Source organism: Vulpes vulpes, chromosome 15, assembly GCF_048418805.1.
Source record: "Vulpes vulpes isolate BD-2025 chromosome 15, VulVul3, whole genome shotgun sequence".
Taxonomy (NCBI): Eukaryota; Metazoa; Chordata; class Mammalia; order Carnivora; family Canidae; genus Vulpes; species Vulpes vulpes.
This window is the reverse complement of record NC_132794.1, coordinates 74,629,511-74,645,936: the sequence shown is the minus strand read 5'-3', so window position 1 is coordinate 74,645,936 and position 16,426 is coordinate 74,629,511. Positions and strand designations below refer to the sequence as shown.

Genomic DNA, 16,426 nt, shown 5'->3' with positions numbered 1-16,426 from the left:
GCAGTGCCCGGTTCACAGCAAATACACAAAGGATGTTGACTGAATTAAAATGGAAATAAAACTCAAAGAGGAAATTGCTAGGCCATCTCTACTAATGAAGCCCTGTGGTCCAGAGGCAGCCTTTAAAAGCAAAGACCTGGGACACCTGGGTGGTTCAGTGGCTGGATGTCTGCCTTCAGCTCGGGGTGTGATCCTGGGGCCCCAGGATCGAGTCCCACATCGGGCTCCCCTCCGGGAGCCTGCTTCTCCCTCTGTCTCAGTCTCTGCCTCTCTCTGTGTGTCTCTCAGGAATAAATAAATAAAATCTTTTAAAATTAAAATAAAATAAAATAATAAAATAAAATAAAATATAAAATAAATAAAATAAAATAAAATAAATAATAAAATAAAATGAAATAAAATGAATAAAATAAATAATAAAATAAATAAAATAAAATGAAATAAATAAAATAAATTAAATTAAATTAAATAAATTAAATAAATAATAAAATAAAATAAATAAAATAAAATAAATAAATAAAATAAAATAAATAATAAAATAAAATAATAAAATAAATAAAATAAAATAAAATAAAATAAAATAAAATAAAATAAAATAAAATAAAAGCAAGTACTTTTACATTAAGGTTTTGCCTGGCCAGCTGCTGACTCTCCCTAGTTGGTTTCCCCTGGGCTTCCCCACGTCAACTTCGGAGCTCCTGGTGAAGACAACTTCAGTGTTACTCTGTATTTTTAGTGTAGTTACACACATCTATAAATACTGGAGAAAGATCCCGCTTTCCCTCATCTCAGGAAGGTATCAGTTTATGCAACTTAGCTTCATCAATGAGTGTTACCTTCAGTTTTGAAAACACCTTTCTAGAAGTGTAAGAAAAGCCTTTCTAGAGGTAAAGTGTGAGAGGACCCTAACACAGCACAGATGGGTTTAAAGCCCGACTCTCTGCTTTTCTTCTGTGTGACCTGGATCTAGACAGTTTCTCTCTGACCCTCGGGCCTGCCAACCTGAACTGGGAACAATACGATGCACTGGACAGTGATGAAGATGTGACAAATGCTACCCGTGAAACGCCTGCCACTGTGCCTGGCACGGGAAGTGACTTTTCCACCTCTCCGGAGTGCTTATGGGCGGCCCCACACAGCACTTAAGCACTTTGGATGAGTTTCCCAATTCACAGCAGCCCCACGAAGCAGGCGTGCGACTCTCCCCCTACCGTGTGGAAAGACAGGACACACGTCTAGGAAGCGGCAGGGCTGGGCAGAGAAACCAGACCTGCCAACTCCAGGGGCAAACTCCTCACTGTCATACAATCTGCGGCCCCCACGGACGTGCTGGCTCCCACTCCCGCATGTCACCACTGGCCCTGGCTCCTACCACTGTCTCCAGCAGATGGGAGTTCTCAATGTGGCTGTGTTGTTAGCCTCCCAGGGGAGGGGAGGAGTGCTCCCTGCCTTGAAAAATCTCTGAATTAAAGCCACCAAGCACCCCATTGCCCAGATTCCAGCAGGTTCACACGTGTGACAATGAGGACGTCGGCCTAGTGTAGGTGAGCCTAAGGAAGCCCACTGCGAAGGAACGCCTGTTAGCAGGCTCTCCAGCAACCGGAGCCGTGGAAAAGTTAGCTGGCACCATCCTCAAACACGAGTGGGCTCTATTCTCATATCCTGTCTTTGTGGAAGCTGAGTTAAACTGGCCGATAGACATTTACGACAGGTTTTCGTAAGGTTGTGTCCTTGGACTCCAGGCAGCAGGACCCGCTCTGGATTTCATCATCACCAGACGTGTTGGAAATGAGAAGAAATCCATTTGGTTTAAGTGCTACGAGAGGGAAAATCCCAGTCACAGGGGCTCCTTCCAGCTCCCGCCAGCCTGTGGACACCCAGTTTCAGAAACTGGGGGGAAAGGCTCCTACTGGGGAGCGCCTCGCATTTCACAGGTGAGTGCCTGCCCTGGGGCAGAGATGCCCGGCTCTCCACCTGAGTGCCTGCTTCTCCCCACCCCTCCCCCGTTAGCCATCACCAGGATGTAGCCTCAGCCAAGGACAGAGGGAGGACTTGGTGAGTACCAGCATGGAATCTGTTGGCCAAGACCCGAAGAGTGAGCTCCCCCAGTCCAGGGCCTCTGTTGTTGCCAGCGGTCTGACTAAATCCCAAAGGGAGGCCACCCTTTGTGGAGGCCTTTTCCAAGCTGGTCACACCAAGAAAGGGCAAGGGCGAGGTGCCAAGGATCCAGGCTGCACTCAGGCTGTGCTGCCCGGGGCTCTGCCTCCTGGACTAGACCTGGGTTCCTGGCTCCCTGTCTTGCTACGTGGTGAAGCTCTCTACCTGACCCTTCCTGAGGAACCAGAATCCTAATGGGAACTCTAACAGGTCAACAGTCAGCCTTTCAAGGCCTAAAGGGAGATGTAGCTACAATTTCCTGAGCACCTACTACAGGCCAGGAAATACGATCACATCATTTCATTTAATCACTCAGCAATCCCATGTGCTGGGGATTGTTGTTATTCTCATTTGAAAGATGAAGCTCGGAAAAATTAACTAGCTTTCCTAAGCTCAGATCCTTGGGAAACCCCTAACAAATACTGACATGATTTTTTTTTTTTTAAGATTTTATTTACTGGGCCACCTGAGTGGCTCAGTTGGTTAAGCGCCTGACTTTGGCGCAGGTCATGAGCCAGGGGTTCTGGGAGCGAGCCCCGTGTCAGGCTCCCTGCTCAGCGGGGAGTCAGCTTCTCCCTCTCCTCCTCTCCCCACTCCAGCTCTCCCTCTCTACCACCCATTCTCTCTCTCTCTCTCCCTCCCTCTCATTTGTTCATGCTCATTCTCTCAAATAAATAAGATCTCTCTTTGAGAGAGAGACAGAGAGAGAGAAAACATGGGGGGGGGGGGGCAGAGGCAGAGGAAGAGGAATGAGAAAGAATCTCAAGCAGACTCTGCACTCAGGGCAGAGCCCCATGTGGGGCTCGATTCCATGACCCTGAGGTCATGACCTGAGTCGAAACCGAGAGTCAGGGGCTCAACCAACTGAACCACCCAGAGGCCCCCAATACTGACACGATCTCTAAAGCTTTTTGAGAGTGTGATTTGCAGTATGTATATGTTTTAAGAAGACAAAGGGTCTGATATGGAAGCTAGTAGACTCAAGAGGCTCCTAAATATATTCCCGCTAGTACATTTTACTTATTTTTCAAGGTGGGGTCCAAATCCCACCAGCTCTGTGCGGTCTGCCCTGACTGCTCCATCCCTCGAGGATTTCCCGTGTTCCAGGCTCTGGCCCTATCTCTGCTGCTTCCCAGCACGTGCAGCAATCTGTGCGTCTGCCACCCATCCACCACTACAGTGTCGGGCCCCCAAGGACAGAGACTGTGGATCCCAAAATTTTTGGAACCCCTTGCTGCAAAGATTTTCCTGGCTATGAGAGCTGACCCCTGCAAGGAAGAGACACAGTTCGTTTTTAGCCTGGATTCCCAAATCCCATCTACTTTCTAAGATGTGGCTCCAACTATCCAACCTGGCGAGCAGCTTCTGCTGAAAGTGAGCAGCTTCACTTTCAAAATACCCATTTTGGCGAAAAGAAATGAGTATCGAGTCTGTTGAGTGCCAGCCTTAGAATCCTGGTTCTGTTGCTCCCGAAGCAGGTGATTTTGAGCAAGTCACTCTTTTCCTCCTGGCCTCAGTTTTCTCACCTGTAAAATGGGAATATATGCACCTGCCTCAGGGTTGCATGAACTATCAATGTTACAGGCATTCGATGTAGTGCCTGCTTGTAAGCCATGGTCTAGAACACCAGCCAGCATCATTACTACTACTATTTCATCACACTGTCTTACAGGGAAGGCGTTCACACGCATGTGTATTCTGACCTTCTAAATCAGTGGTTCTCCAGCTCTGGAATATATCAGAATCACCTAACATGGGGATCCCTGGGTGGCTCAGTGGTTTAGTGCCGCCTTTCAGCCCAGGGCCTGATCCTGGAGTCCCGGGATCGAGTCCCACATCAGGCTCCCTGCATTGAGCCTGCTTAGCCCTCTGCCTGTGTCTCTGCCTCTCTGTGTGTGTCTCCTGTGTGTCTCGTGAATAAATAAATAAAATCTTAAAAAAAAAAAGAGGGGATCCCTGGGTGGCGCAGCGGTTCGGCGCCTGCCTTTGGCCCAGGGCGCGATCCTAGAGACCCGGGATCGAATCCCACGTCGGGCTCCCGGTGCATGGAGCCTGCTTCTCCCTCTGCCTGTGTCTCTGCCTCTCTCTCTCTCTGTGACTATCATAAATAGGTAATAAAAAAAATTAAAAAAAAAGAATAAGAATAAGAAAAGAATCACCTAACATGAAGCTACCTGGGGCACACCCCAAACCTACACAGCAGCATTCCCAGTAGGCAGGGGAGATGGTCGGCACTGGGCAACTCCTCTCTGAATAAGCCTCCCCACCCCCCCACTGCCAGTGATTCTGATGTGTGCTCACCGAATCTAGAAAATTCTACTAGACATTATTCAATTTCCAAAGTTTTTTCCCCATCGAACTCTAAGGTTCCAAAGAGGTACTTCCGAACCCGTGGTTCCCCACCCCAGCTGGACGGCAACCCCTAGAGACTCAGATATTGGTTTGGGATGTGACCAGGATGTCAAGATTTCTAAACGACGGACAGAAGGCTCTAACCGTCGGTCAGCCAAGGTTGAAAATCACTGGCCCGTGGCAGGCCCTCTGTGACAAACTGAGCCACATCCTGACGATGATTTTACAGAAAGGGCTCTCATGCTGAAAAAAAAAAAATTATACAAAGTTTGCAAACAGCTGCTCCAGCCTGTCAGTAAGAGCCTTCAGCCTCCAACCTGGCTTTTATTCACCTTTGTGTCTGTCCCAGGACCTTACTACATAGTAAATACTTAATAAATATTTGTTGGAAGGTTGAATAGTTCTATTTTATTTGTTATCTGGCTCCAATTAAGTTTTCGGTTGCCTAGCATAACAATCTAACAGTTTCTTAAACATCTAAACCTTAACATCCTTTGCCTCAAACCTCAAACCTGAAACAGAAAGTGGGGCAGCCAGCCATCCAGCGGACACGCTGACATTTATTCTGGGGTCACATACACTATACAAGCTCCTAATGACTGATAAATGTAAGCAAATGTGATTTTCGTCGGCCGGGAAGAGTGTGACAGTTGTCGGCAGCACAGGCCTCCTGGCCCAATATTTGCATGGTTCCATCTGAAACTGTCAAATTACAAGAACATGATAAAAACTTGTAGGAACTTCATAGTAAACAGTAACTGGCCCCTTGTCAATACATTAGGAGAAAAAAAATTCCTGCTGCCAAAACACACGGGCCAGAACGCCTGCAGTGCAGGCCTGTGGCCAACTAGACCCTGTTCCCTGGGCAGCTCTTTTGAGGTTCTCGACCACAGCGGTGGTGAGAGAAGCCCCTGACAACTCCAGGGATCTGGGAGCCAGTGGCACTTTCACCTCTTAGCTCTTCCACGGCTCTAGGGCCCTGGGAACCCTTTAATCTCATCGGCCCTTGGATTGCTTGTGTAACAGCTACCTCATGGGGTCATGGGGTTCGAATCCCAGCTCCTTACACATTGACTCTGTCACTCTGGGCAAGTTTCTCCACTTCTCTGAGCCTCCTTCTCCTCACTTTTAAAATGAGGATGATATTATCCTTGTCTCACAGTGTTGTCAGGGTAACGTGACGAGAACAGTGCCTGGTACACAACCAGCATTCAGCAGCAGACCTTAGCTCTTAAAATCTGCAAATCTCCAACGGGCAGTTTTGAAAACCAAGTCTTTGTCTTTCCTTTCCTCGTGTTTTTGTCGGTGTGCTATCACAATTCACTGGGCAGCACACCTGACCTTAATGGACACACGACTATTATCATCTTTTTCATCCTACTTACTATGAACTTCCAAATGTTTCACTGCAGAAGTAATAATGCCGCTGATTATGGGACGCTGCCCCATACCACAGAGGGAATGTCAGTAACCTGTGAAATAGGCCTTGAGTTACCTTTTAAAACATCTGAGTTCTGAATTCTAAATTGCGCTGGCCATAAGGATTTCAGGTAAAGGAATGGGGAGCTATGCTCTTATGGGGTCGTTGTCAGATACAAGGAAGGAAGAAGCATCCTCCCAGCTTATCTCTTTTCCCCTCCCCCTGACATGGCCATGACACGGCCTCAGAACTCACAGCTCTTCCCTTCTTCTTCCCACCCAAACTCAGTTTATCCTTCGGAATTTGGCTCAAGCACCCTCCCTGTGAAATGGTCCTCTCTGAACCTCTACTGACCATGTCAAGAGCATGGGGCGGGGGAGGGCGGCTGGGCTGTGTCTCCTCTACACCTCTGGGGGGCTGGCAGGGGCAGCACTGAAGCAACAGCCACAGTGGGAAGGGTGGTCATCCAGGATGATGTCTGAACCACAAGGGGCAAGAGGGGCAGGGCAGCCCACCTGACAGCTCACCCCACCTGCCCTGCCTGGGATGGGCACTAACTTGGCTTAATGACCAAAGCATACATTTCTGAAGCACAGAGAGCATATATTCCTCCTGTAAATGTTCATTTATTGTCGCTACTGCTTTGGTGAAAAGAAGCTCTCGCCATCTACCGTGAGCCTAGGAGCCCTCAGCGAATACTTGGGAATGAAGGGGAGTCATCGGTAAATACTGGCTGACTAAGTCCCTGACATTGTTACTTCTCCCATGGGCACCACCTAGTCTGGCACATTCACGTGGGCCTAGCCACCAGAGGCCTTTTAGGCCGAAACAACTGTTGAGATTCTAGATGCTGCTACATAACAGACTCTTAAAAATCTAGGACCCTAATTAGACACATGCTCAAAGCTGCGTGTTCACTCCCAATTCTCGGGAGAAATTTTCAAGAAAACTTCACAGAACCCTGAAACCAACTGGGAACATAGATGACTCCAGACATTCAAGTGTCCAAGGATTCGAGGCTCTAGAAGTCCGAGATGGGAAGGCCCCTCATCTTGTGTCCTCTGCTTACACACGTGACCTGCACCCAAGGATCTCAGGGGTCTTCCTTCCCCCCTTGCACTCAGGGTGCATGGCCCCAATCGAAGGAGGGGTCCCCTGGGTCCGCCCTCTTTCATGCCTCCATGGCCCCCCTAAGGTTGACGCCAAAGGGCCTTCTCAGAATTGGCCTCACTTTGAAGCCTATTCTGAAACACAGAGTGGGGTGGGGGTGGCCTCAACACTCCAAAGGGCTGCAAAATAAAAGGTGGAAGGAAATACGCGGAGCTAAGACTCCACTTGATGGGATGAGCACTGGGTGTTATGCTATACGCTGGCAAATCGAACTCCAATAAAAAAATATACAAAAAATGAAATAAAGGATGCCTGGGTGGCTCAGCGGTTGAGCACCTGCTCCTGGCTCAGGGCGTGATCTGTGGTCTCAGGATCAAGTCCCACATTGGGCTCCCTGCCTGGAGCCTGCTTCTCTTTCTGCCTATATCTCTGCCTTTCTCTCTCTGTGTGTTTCTTGTGAATAAGTAAATAAAATATCTATAAAAAATAAAAAATAAAATAAATAAATAAATAAATAAAATGTAAAAAATGTAAAAGAATAAAATAAATAAAATAATAAACAAAATAAAATAAATATAAAATGAAAAAATAAAATAAATAAAATAAATGTAAAGATATCAGATAAAAAATAAAATAAGATTTAAAAAATAATAAATAAAATAAAATGTAAAAAATGTAAAATAAAATAAAATAATAAAATAAAATAATATAAAATAAAATAATAAAAAATAAAATAAAATAAATAAAATAAAAATAAAATAAAATAAAATAAATAAAACATAAAAAATTAAAAATTAAAAATTAAAAAACAAAATAAAATAAACAAATAAAATAAAATGAATAAAATAAAATAAAATAAAATAAAATAAATAAAATAAAATAAAAATAATCCCTCCCGAGCAGGAAAGCAATGCATTCAGGGCGCCGCAGGGTGCAGGGTCCCAGAGCAGCGAGCGGCACCTCTGGTCCATCCGGGGATGGGGGCGGGGCGGGGGGGGGGTGGGGGGGCCCGGGGGCGGGTTGGGGACCCGGGGTCGGGGTCGGGTCCCGGGGTCGGGTCGGGGTCCCGGGGCGGGGCGGGGCGCCTACCTCCTGTCCGCCGCGGGGTCGCGGGGGGCCTGCGGGTGCCGGCTGCCGCGCTGCGCGGGGCCGTGGCGGAGGCGGTCGGGGCGGGGGCGGGGGCGGGCGCGCGGCTGCCCGGGGTCGGGGTCGGGGTCGGGGTCGGGGTCGCGGCCGCGGAGCAGCGGCACCGAGGTGCGCACGGCCGACACCACGTGGCCCGCGAAGGCGCGCGGCGGCGCCCCGGGTCGCAGGGCCCCCCGCGCGCGGGCCGAGCCGGGCAGGCAGGGCCGCGTCTGCTCCATCACGCCGCCGCTGCAGCTGCGGGAGCAGGCGGACCACGGCCCCCAGGCGCCCCACACGCCGCCGCCGCCGCCGCCGCCGCCGCCGTCCTCGGGGCCGCCCTGGGCCGCCGTCCGCTGCGGGACCTGCGGAGACAGGGGCCGGTTAGGGCGCGCGGGCACCCGCTCCCCGCTCCCGCTCCCCGTCCCGCTCCCCAAACCCGCTCCCCGCTCCCCAAACCCGCTCCCCCTCCCGCTCCCCGCACCCGCTCCCCGCACCCGCTCCCCCTCCCGCTTCCCGCACCCGCTCCCCGCACCCGCTCCCCACACCCGCTCCCCGCTCCCGCTCCCCAAACCCGCTCCCCGCTCCCGCTCCCCAAACCCGCTCCCGCTCCCCAAACCCGCTCCCGCTCCCCCCTCCCGCTCCCCGCTCCCGCTCCCGCTCCCCAAACCCGCTCCCGCTCCCCCCTCCCGCTCCCCGCTCCCGCTCCCGCTCCCCAAACCCGCTCCCGCTCCCCGCTTCCACTCCCCACACCCGCTCCCCGCACCCGCTCCCGCTCCCGCCCCCCACACCCGCTCCCGCTCCCCGCTCCCGCTCCCCGATCCCCACACCCGCTCCCGCACCCGCTCCCCGCACCCGCTCCCCGCACCCGCTCCCCCTCCCGCTTCCCGCACCCGCTCCCCACATCCGCTCCCCACACCCGCTCCCCGCTCCCGCTCCCCAAACCCGCTCCCCGCTCCCGCTCCCCAAACCCGCTCCCGCTCCCCAAACCCGCTCCCGCTCCCCCCTCCCGCTCCCCGCTCCCGCTCCCGCTCCCCAAACCCGCTCCCGCTCCCCGCTTCCACTCCCCACACCCGCTCCCCGCACCCGCTCCCCGCACCCGCTCCCGCTCCCGCCCCCCACACCCGCTCCCGCTCCCCGCTCCCGCTCCCCGATCCCCACACCCGCTCCCGCACCCGCTCCCCGCACCTGCTCCCCGCTCCCGCTCCCCACATCCGCTCCCCACACCCGCTCCCCGCTCCCGCTCCCCAAACCCGCTCCCCGCACCCGCTCCCCGCACCCGCTCCCCGCTCCCGCTCCCCGCTCCCGCTCCCGCTCCCCCCTCCCGCTCCCCACACCCGCTCCCACTCCCCCCTCCCGCACCCGCTCCCCGCACCCGCTCCCCGCACCCGCTCCCCGCTCCCGCTCCCGCTCCCCCCTCCCGCTCCCGCTCCCGCTCCCCACACCCGCTCCCCAAACCCGCTCCCGCTCCCCAAACCCGCTCCCGCTCCCCCCTCCCGCTCCCCGCTCCCGCTCCCGCTCCCCAAACCCGCTCCCGCTCCCCGCTTCCACTCCCCACACCCGCTCCCCGCACCCGCTCCCCGCACCCGCTCCCCGCACCCGCTCCCGCTCCCCGCTCCCGCTCCCGCTCCCCAAACCCGCTCCCGCTCCCCCCTCCCGCTCCCCGCACCCGCTCCCCACACCCGCTCCCACTCCCCCCTCCCGCACCCGCTCCCCGCACCCGCTCCCGCTCCCCGCTCCCGCTCCCGCTCCCCGCTCCCGCTCCCCAAACCCGCTCCCCCCTCCCGCTCCCCGCACCCGCTCCCCGCACCCGCTCCCGTTCCCCGCACCCGCTCCCCGCACCCGCTCCAGCTCCCCGCACCCGCTCCCGCTCCCTGCACCCACCGGCTCTCACTCCAGGCTCCTGCTCCCTGGGCCTTTGGGCACAGGGCCTGCCTAACCAGAAGGTGAATCCCCACTCCAGTTAGAAAGTATACACAAAAATTAAAAGTTAAAAAATAAATTTATTAAATATTTAAAATTAAATAAAGTAAGAAATAAAATTAAATAAATAAAATAAATATAAATAAATAAAATAAATAGAATGAATATAAAATAAGAAAATTAAGAATATAAAAAATAAAAAATTAAATAAAATTTTAAAAAATAAATATAAAATAAAAATAAAATAAATAAAAGATGAAATTAAATAAATAAAATGAATATGAAATTAACATAAAATAAAATAAAATAAGAAAATTAAAAATACAAAAAATAAAAATAAAATAAAATAAATATGAAATAAAATAAAATAAATAAAATAAGAAAATTTAAAATATAAAAAATAAAAAAATAAAATTAAAACAATAATAAACTAAAATAAATAAGAAATAAAAAATAAAATAAGTAAAAAGTAAAAAATAAAATAAGTAAAATAAGAAAATTAAAAACATTAAAAAATAAATAAAATAAAAAATAATAAATAAAATAATAAACGACAGGAATATAATCCAGCCTGGATGACACTCGTCCTTATACCCACGCGCTCAGGAAGCAGAACTTTGACTTTTGTAACAGGGGGAGGGGCACACAAAGATCAAAGGGTTCAAGGGTCACAGCTGTCCCCCTAAAGCGGTGGCCTTGGATGGAGAGCTCCGGTGGTGCCCTGAGCCCTTACCCCGCAGGTCGTAGGTCATGGGCATCAGGCCTCAGGGCCTGGACTCCCCTAAGCTGCAGGGGAGGCTGTGGGGCCCGGACTCCTCAGCACACTCAGGGACACACCTCAGTTCAGAGGCCCTGCCCTGAAGCCACACCGCTGCCACCACGTCTAGCAGTGTCTCTGGGATGTTTCTGAACCTCTCTGAGCCTCAGTGTTCTGAAGGAGGATGGGGCCTGGCTCCCAGGGAAGTAAGGAATTTAAGTCAGGTCACACGTGTGAGCAAGGAGCCTGGCACTCAATACACATTTGTTAAGAACCATCATGATTTTTCCTGCTTCTGTGGTCAATCAGAAGAAGTGAGAACTGTCAGGAACTCTTAAAGTCCTTCCTAGAGACTGATCCTACACTCCTATTCATATAACGGGTCATTTCATGGAGAACGACTATGGCAGACTTGGCGCTCGGGGCGGGTGGGCAGTGTTTCTTCATTACACAGACACCCTCTGAGCACCAGCTACACCCCTTGCTGAGCGCGGCCCTGAGGACCAGGAGAAAAGCACCCCAGAGGGCACACCCATGGCCTGCACCCAGCAGAAGAGTGCTATGCAGCTAGGACTGGATTTGGGGGGGGGAGTCTCCTAGGGAGGCTGGCTGCCCTGGCTGGGGGGGGGGGGGTGCGATTAACAAGGCCTAGGAGGAGGAATCACAGCAATGGATGCAATAGTCAGGTACCCACTCAGTACCAGGTCTTCACCGTGGCCCTGGTGACTACTCTCCAAGATGAGGTTTCCCAACTGAGGCTCGAAAAGCGTAGCCTGCTCCGGTCATGCCCCTGCAGCAGGACTTAAAATCAAGTCTACCCAATTCCCAGGCCCACAGCCCCAGCCCAGCACTCCCTGCTCTCCCCCGGCAGGTAGCTGCCCTTGTGTTTCTGGATCCTTCTCCTGGAATGTCCTCCTTACCTGTGGGACACTGACCAACACTATGACTTTCCTTAGAACGTGAGGTTTTCGGTGAACCTCACACTTCCATCTGAAGTACAAAAAGCCATGATTAACTTGGTCTTTTTTCTTTCTTTTTTTTCTTTTTTTTTTTTTTTCAGCTCTTGGTTTTTGACAGCATTTTTTTGGCCCAAAGCTCAAAGACTTTTCATGGTTGGGTTCTCTGTCCCCACAGTAGTGCTGCACTGTAAGAAGGTCCAGGGATCGTCCTCCCCTTTGTGTGGAACAAATCCAAGAAGGCAGAGCTCCTTCACACCACGTGGAATTGAGAGTGGACCTAAAGATTCCCTCAGAGGAGGGATGTAAGAATTCGACGAAGAAACCCACTTGACGTGCCTGCAGTAAGTGCTCAGGCAGCGTTGGTCACTGCTGTAGCTGGCATTGTGGTCACTAAAAGTGCGGGCTCAGGCCGAGGTTAGAGGCCTTGCCTCCAGGCTAATCAGTCACCCTGAATCCATGGGGCTGCTTTGATTGAGGCCATTTTCCTTCGACTACATTCCAGTGCAGAGTGCTCTGTGGATGACCTCTGTAGCTTAAGTTGAGTTCCTGAAGGTTCAGGGAGCAGCTAAGGCAGGATGAGGTCAAGCTGAGGGAACCCAGGGAGCAAATAAACATCTAACCAGAGGGTTAAGGCCAGAGCTGGAGGTCAGACAGCCAGCCTTTGGGAGCCATGTTCACTCAGAGAGCCAAGGCAGAAGGTTGGAGGTACCGTGGGGTGGAGCCAGCGGGAGATGGGGTCAGAGCAAGGGCAAGACAGATGGTCCTATGACAGGAGCCTCCAGTTCCTTATGGCCACTATGTGAGCAGCAGCAGGGGGATGGGGGCATGAATAGCCAATACTTTCAATTCATCAATACTAATCGGGGACCCAGGAGAGAAAGCTTTTTACCTGCTTATAAATACAAACAAAACAAAAGCTTTTGTTCTTTCTTCCCTCTCTTACATGTCTTGGTTATTTGTTTATTTGTATTGGAGAAAGAGAGCATGGCGGGGGGGGGGGGGGGGGGGGGGTGTTGCAGAGGGAGAGGTAGAAGTAGACTCCCTGCTGAGCAGGATGTGGGGCTCCATCTCAGGACCTTGAGATCATGACCACAGCTGAAGGCAGATGCTTAACCAACTGAGCCACCCACGCACCCCTGTCCTGACTTTTAAATATCAAGCTGATCATGGATTCACTGAAGTAGTTGTGAAAAAATGTGCTTCATCAGGCCACAGTGTTGATATAGAAAGTAATATATAGGCACCTGGGTGGCTCAGTGGTTGAGCGTCTGCTTTCAGCTCAGGTCATGATCCGGGTCTTGGGATCGAGTCCTGAAACAGGCTCCGTGTGTGGAGCCTGCTTCTCCCTCTGCCTGTGTCTCTCATGAATAAATAAATTAAATGTTGGAAAAAAAAAAAAAAGTAATCCCTAAAGTGTGTGTTGTGAGTTGAATGATGGCCCTCCCTATAAGGTATGTCCGTGCCCTAATCCCAAGAATTTATGAATACGACCTCATTTGGAAAAAGGGTCATTCCACATGTGATTAAGGATCTTGAGATGGGAACCTCCTGGATTTTCCAGGCAGGCCCTAAATCCAATGACAAATGTTCTTATAAGACACAGAAGAGAAAACACAGAGAGGAGAAGGCTGTGTGACCACCGGAGTAGACTGGAGAGATACAGCCATGAGCAGCAATGCAGGAAGCCTCCAGAAGCTGGAAGAAGCAGGAAGGATGTCCCCCTAGTAACTGGAAGGAGTATAGCCCTAGTCACACCTTGAAGTTCAATAACTTCTGGCCTCCAGAACCATGAGGAATGAATTTTTGTTGTTTTAAGCCATTAAGTTTATGATCATTTGTTACAACAGCCCAGGGAAACTAATATAGTGTTTAGTACTTTGAGGACAAGGAGGAAAGGGGACAGGTGTTTGCCGAGCACCTTCTCTGGGTCTGGCCTTGTGCAAATGCCTCACTTAGATACTGGCTCTATAGCACAGGAAGCATCAGCTCCTTGATACACTTGACAGGGCCCCTCAGTCACCCTGAGAGGTTGGTGTTATTTTGTCCCTTCTACAGGAAAGAACTGGGGCCTCTAGAGGCTGCATGACTTGCCCAGGATCCAGCTGGTAGGAGGCGGACAGGACTGACATTGAAGCCTGCTGACTCCTAGTCCAGCCTTCTTTTTGTGCACCCCTGCAGCATGCTGCCTCCCTGTTTTTGGTGGAGAATAGAAGAGTAAAATGAGTCAAAATAAATCCACGTTGATAGTTCTAGAAGGATCATTGGGATAAACAAACAAAGGCAGAAGTACGTGTCTGGCACATCGGGGGATCTCAGTTATCCAGGATCTTCTGATTTCTCATTGACACAGATAAGGAAGGCACCGTCTCGCTAGCATTTGGATTAGACATGCGGCTCTACTAAAACTCCACTTCCTAGAGCTAATCCCACCCTTAATTTAGATTCCTATTGCCAAATCGGGCAGGGTCCCTGGGGGAAGAAAACATGAAACCACATTCCATCCTATTCTATTCATAAGAATTCTCTAATTTATAGTTGAATTATGGTGAGCGACTTGAAATTCCATCTCAGTCCCCATGGTAGGAGTCCAACCACAAGCTCCAACATTGTATTTTTATAGTACGCAGCCAGAAACAAAGAAAAAAGGGTGAGGGGAAGGGAGGGAAAATGGAAAAAAAGAGAAAGAAAGGAAGAAAAAACAAAGAAAAAAGGGAGGGGGGCTTTGGATGTGGGCCTCCTGGACGCATCAAACCCCCATCCTCCTCCCGCTCCTCCCTCACCCTCCTGGTGACCCACTCCCTCCTTGTTTTCTGACAGTCAAGGAGTTTTCTGGGAGGCATGGTGGGGAAACTTTCAAGTCTCCTGAGATACAGCATTCCCCAAATCATGACTAACTAGCAGGACCTCTTAGTGGCAAGCATCAAAACCAAAGACTAAATCATGATCGGACAGAACCAAAGGAAGACTAGAACCTTAAAACCTTGTCACCTGCCAGCACATTGTTCCTTCCCCAATATACACATGTCCTGTTAAGACCGAAGCTGAGGGATGCCTGGTGGCTTGGCAGTTGAGCGTCTGCCTTTGACTAGGGTCGAGATCCCAAGGTCCTGGGATCGAATCCCGTATCAGGCTCTCCGCGGGGAGCCTGCTTCTCCCTCTGCCTGTGTCTCTGCCTCTCTCTCTCTGTGTCTCTAATGAATAAATAAATAAAATCTTTAAAAAAAAAAAAGACCAAAGTAGAAAACCCAAGACACTTCTAAAAAGCACCCTAAACTGTTCCTCATCCCTTCCAAAGATTTCTAACCCATCAATCAGAAAAACTCGAACAACCCAATGGAAATAGGGACAAAGGGCATGAGAGGGTGGTTTATAGTCAGCAGGGACTGAATGTTTGTATCCCTTGCAAAATTCAAATGTTGAAGCCCTGCCCCCCAATGCAATGGTATTTGGAGGTGGAGCCTCAGGAGTTCCTCGGGTTTAGATGATGCCATGTGGGTGAGACTCCATGACGGGATTCATGTCCTTACAAGAAGAGGGAGAAAGACCAGGAATCTCTCTCTATCTCTACCACCTGAGGACATAGTGAGAAGCCAGTGTCTGCGAGGCTGAAAGAGAGCCTTTGTGAGCAACCAAATCTTGATCCCAGACTTCTCAGCCTCCAGTGCAGTGACAGATAAATGCCTGGTGTTTAAGCCCCCTGGGCAGTGGCATTTTGTCATAGCAGCCTGGGCTGACCAATACAACAGGGAAATAAATACAACATATGGAAACTGAACATCACATATGATCAAGCAAATGCAAAATTAAACAACAGAATTCCATTTCATACCCATTAGATTGGCAAAGAATATCAAGTTTGACAACACTGATGTGACAAGAACGTTCGCTGCTGATGGGAGTCTAAATCCAGGCAACCTCTTTGGAGGGCACTTTGCAACACGTATCACGATTTTAAATGCACATACCCTTGAGCCCAGTGGCTCTGCTTCTAGGGGTTCACCCTATGGATTTACTCAAAATCTGTGTGTGAGGTTGTACATATAATGACTTTTATTGCATCATTTGTTGTAAAGAGTAAAACCAAAAAATTCTGGAGACCACCTAAAATATCCATGCAGAGGAACCTGGCTAATGAAATCTGATCCATCCAAACAACAAAATGCAATGTATCTGCTAGAATGAGGTTTACATGATTTAAAGTGACAGCTCTCTATATTAGCAAAAAAAAAAAAAAAAAAAAAAAGGTAGAAAAAGTATGTGAAGAATAAACATATTTATAGATATCTCTCTTTAAGCATTAGATTGAAATGTAAACAACAGCTGACATTTGATCTTCCGGACAGAAAGCCATATTCTGCTGTACGGAAAGGAGTGGGTGTTACAGCCCATATCGGATGGCCTCAGCCTTGTATAAAAGAGGTAAGACCTGCCAGGAAAGAAGGGGAGAGATAAACTGGGGGCTTACAGAAAGAAGAGGTAATTAGGAAGAGCAAAATATCCTTTATCTGCCTGAACCGCTTGAATGAAGCTCCATTTCAGGGATTTTTATTTCCATTATACAGATGTGGTCGTTGAGGTACAGAGCGCCCTAGTGGATGAAGCATGGGCTTTGAAAATACATTCGAG

The 16,426-nt window shown here is 49.9% G+C and overlaps 1 protein-coding gene across 3 annotated transcripts in view; it reads right to left on the bottom strand.

Moving 5' to 3' along the window:
• THSD4 (thrombospondin type 1 domain containing 4) overlaps positions 1 to 16,426 on the bottom strand; it is a 577,007-nt gene that overhangs the window by 483,508 nt on the left and 77,073 nt on the right. For 2 of the 3 annotated variants that reach the window (XM_072739054.1, XM_072739055.1), the window contains exon 4: positions 8,129 to 8,526. The exons of the other annotated variant lie outside the window; for it this stretch is intronic. In XM_072739054.1, the coding sequence (XP_072595155.1) occupies positions 8,129 to 8,526 (398 nt within the window). The remainder of the gene's footprint in view (positions 1 to 8,128; positions 8,527 to 16,426) is intronic. 3 annotated transcript variants of the gene reach the window in all.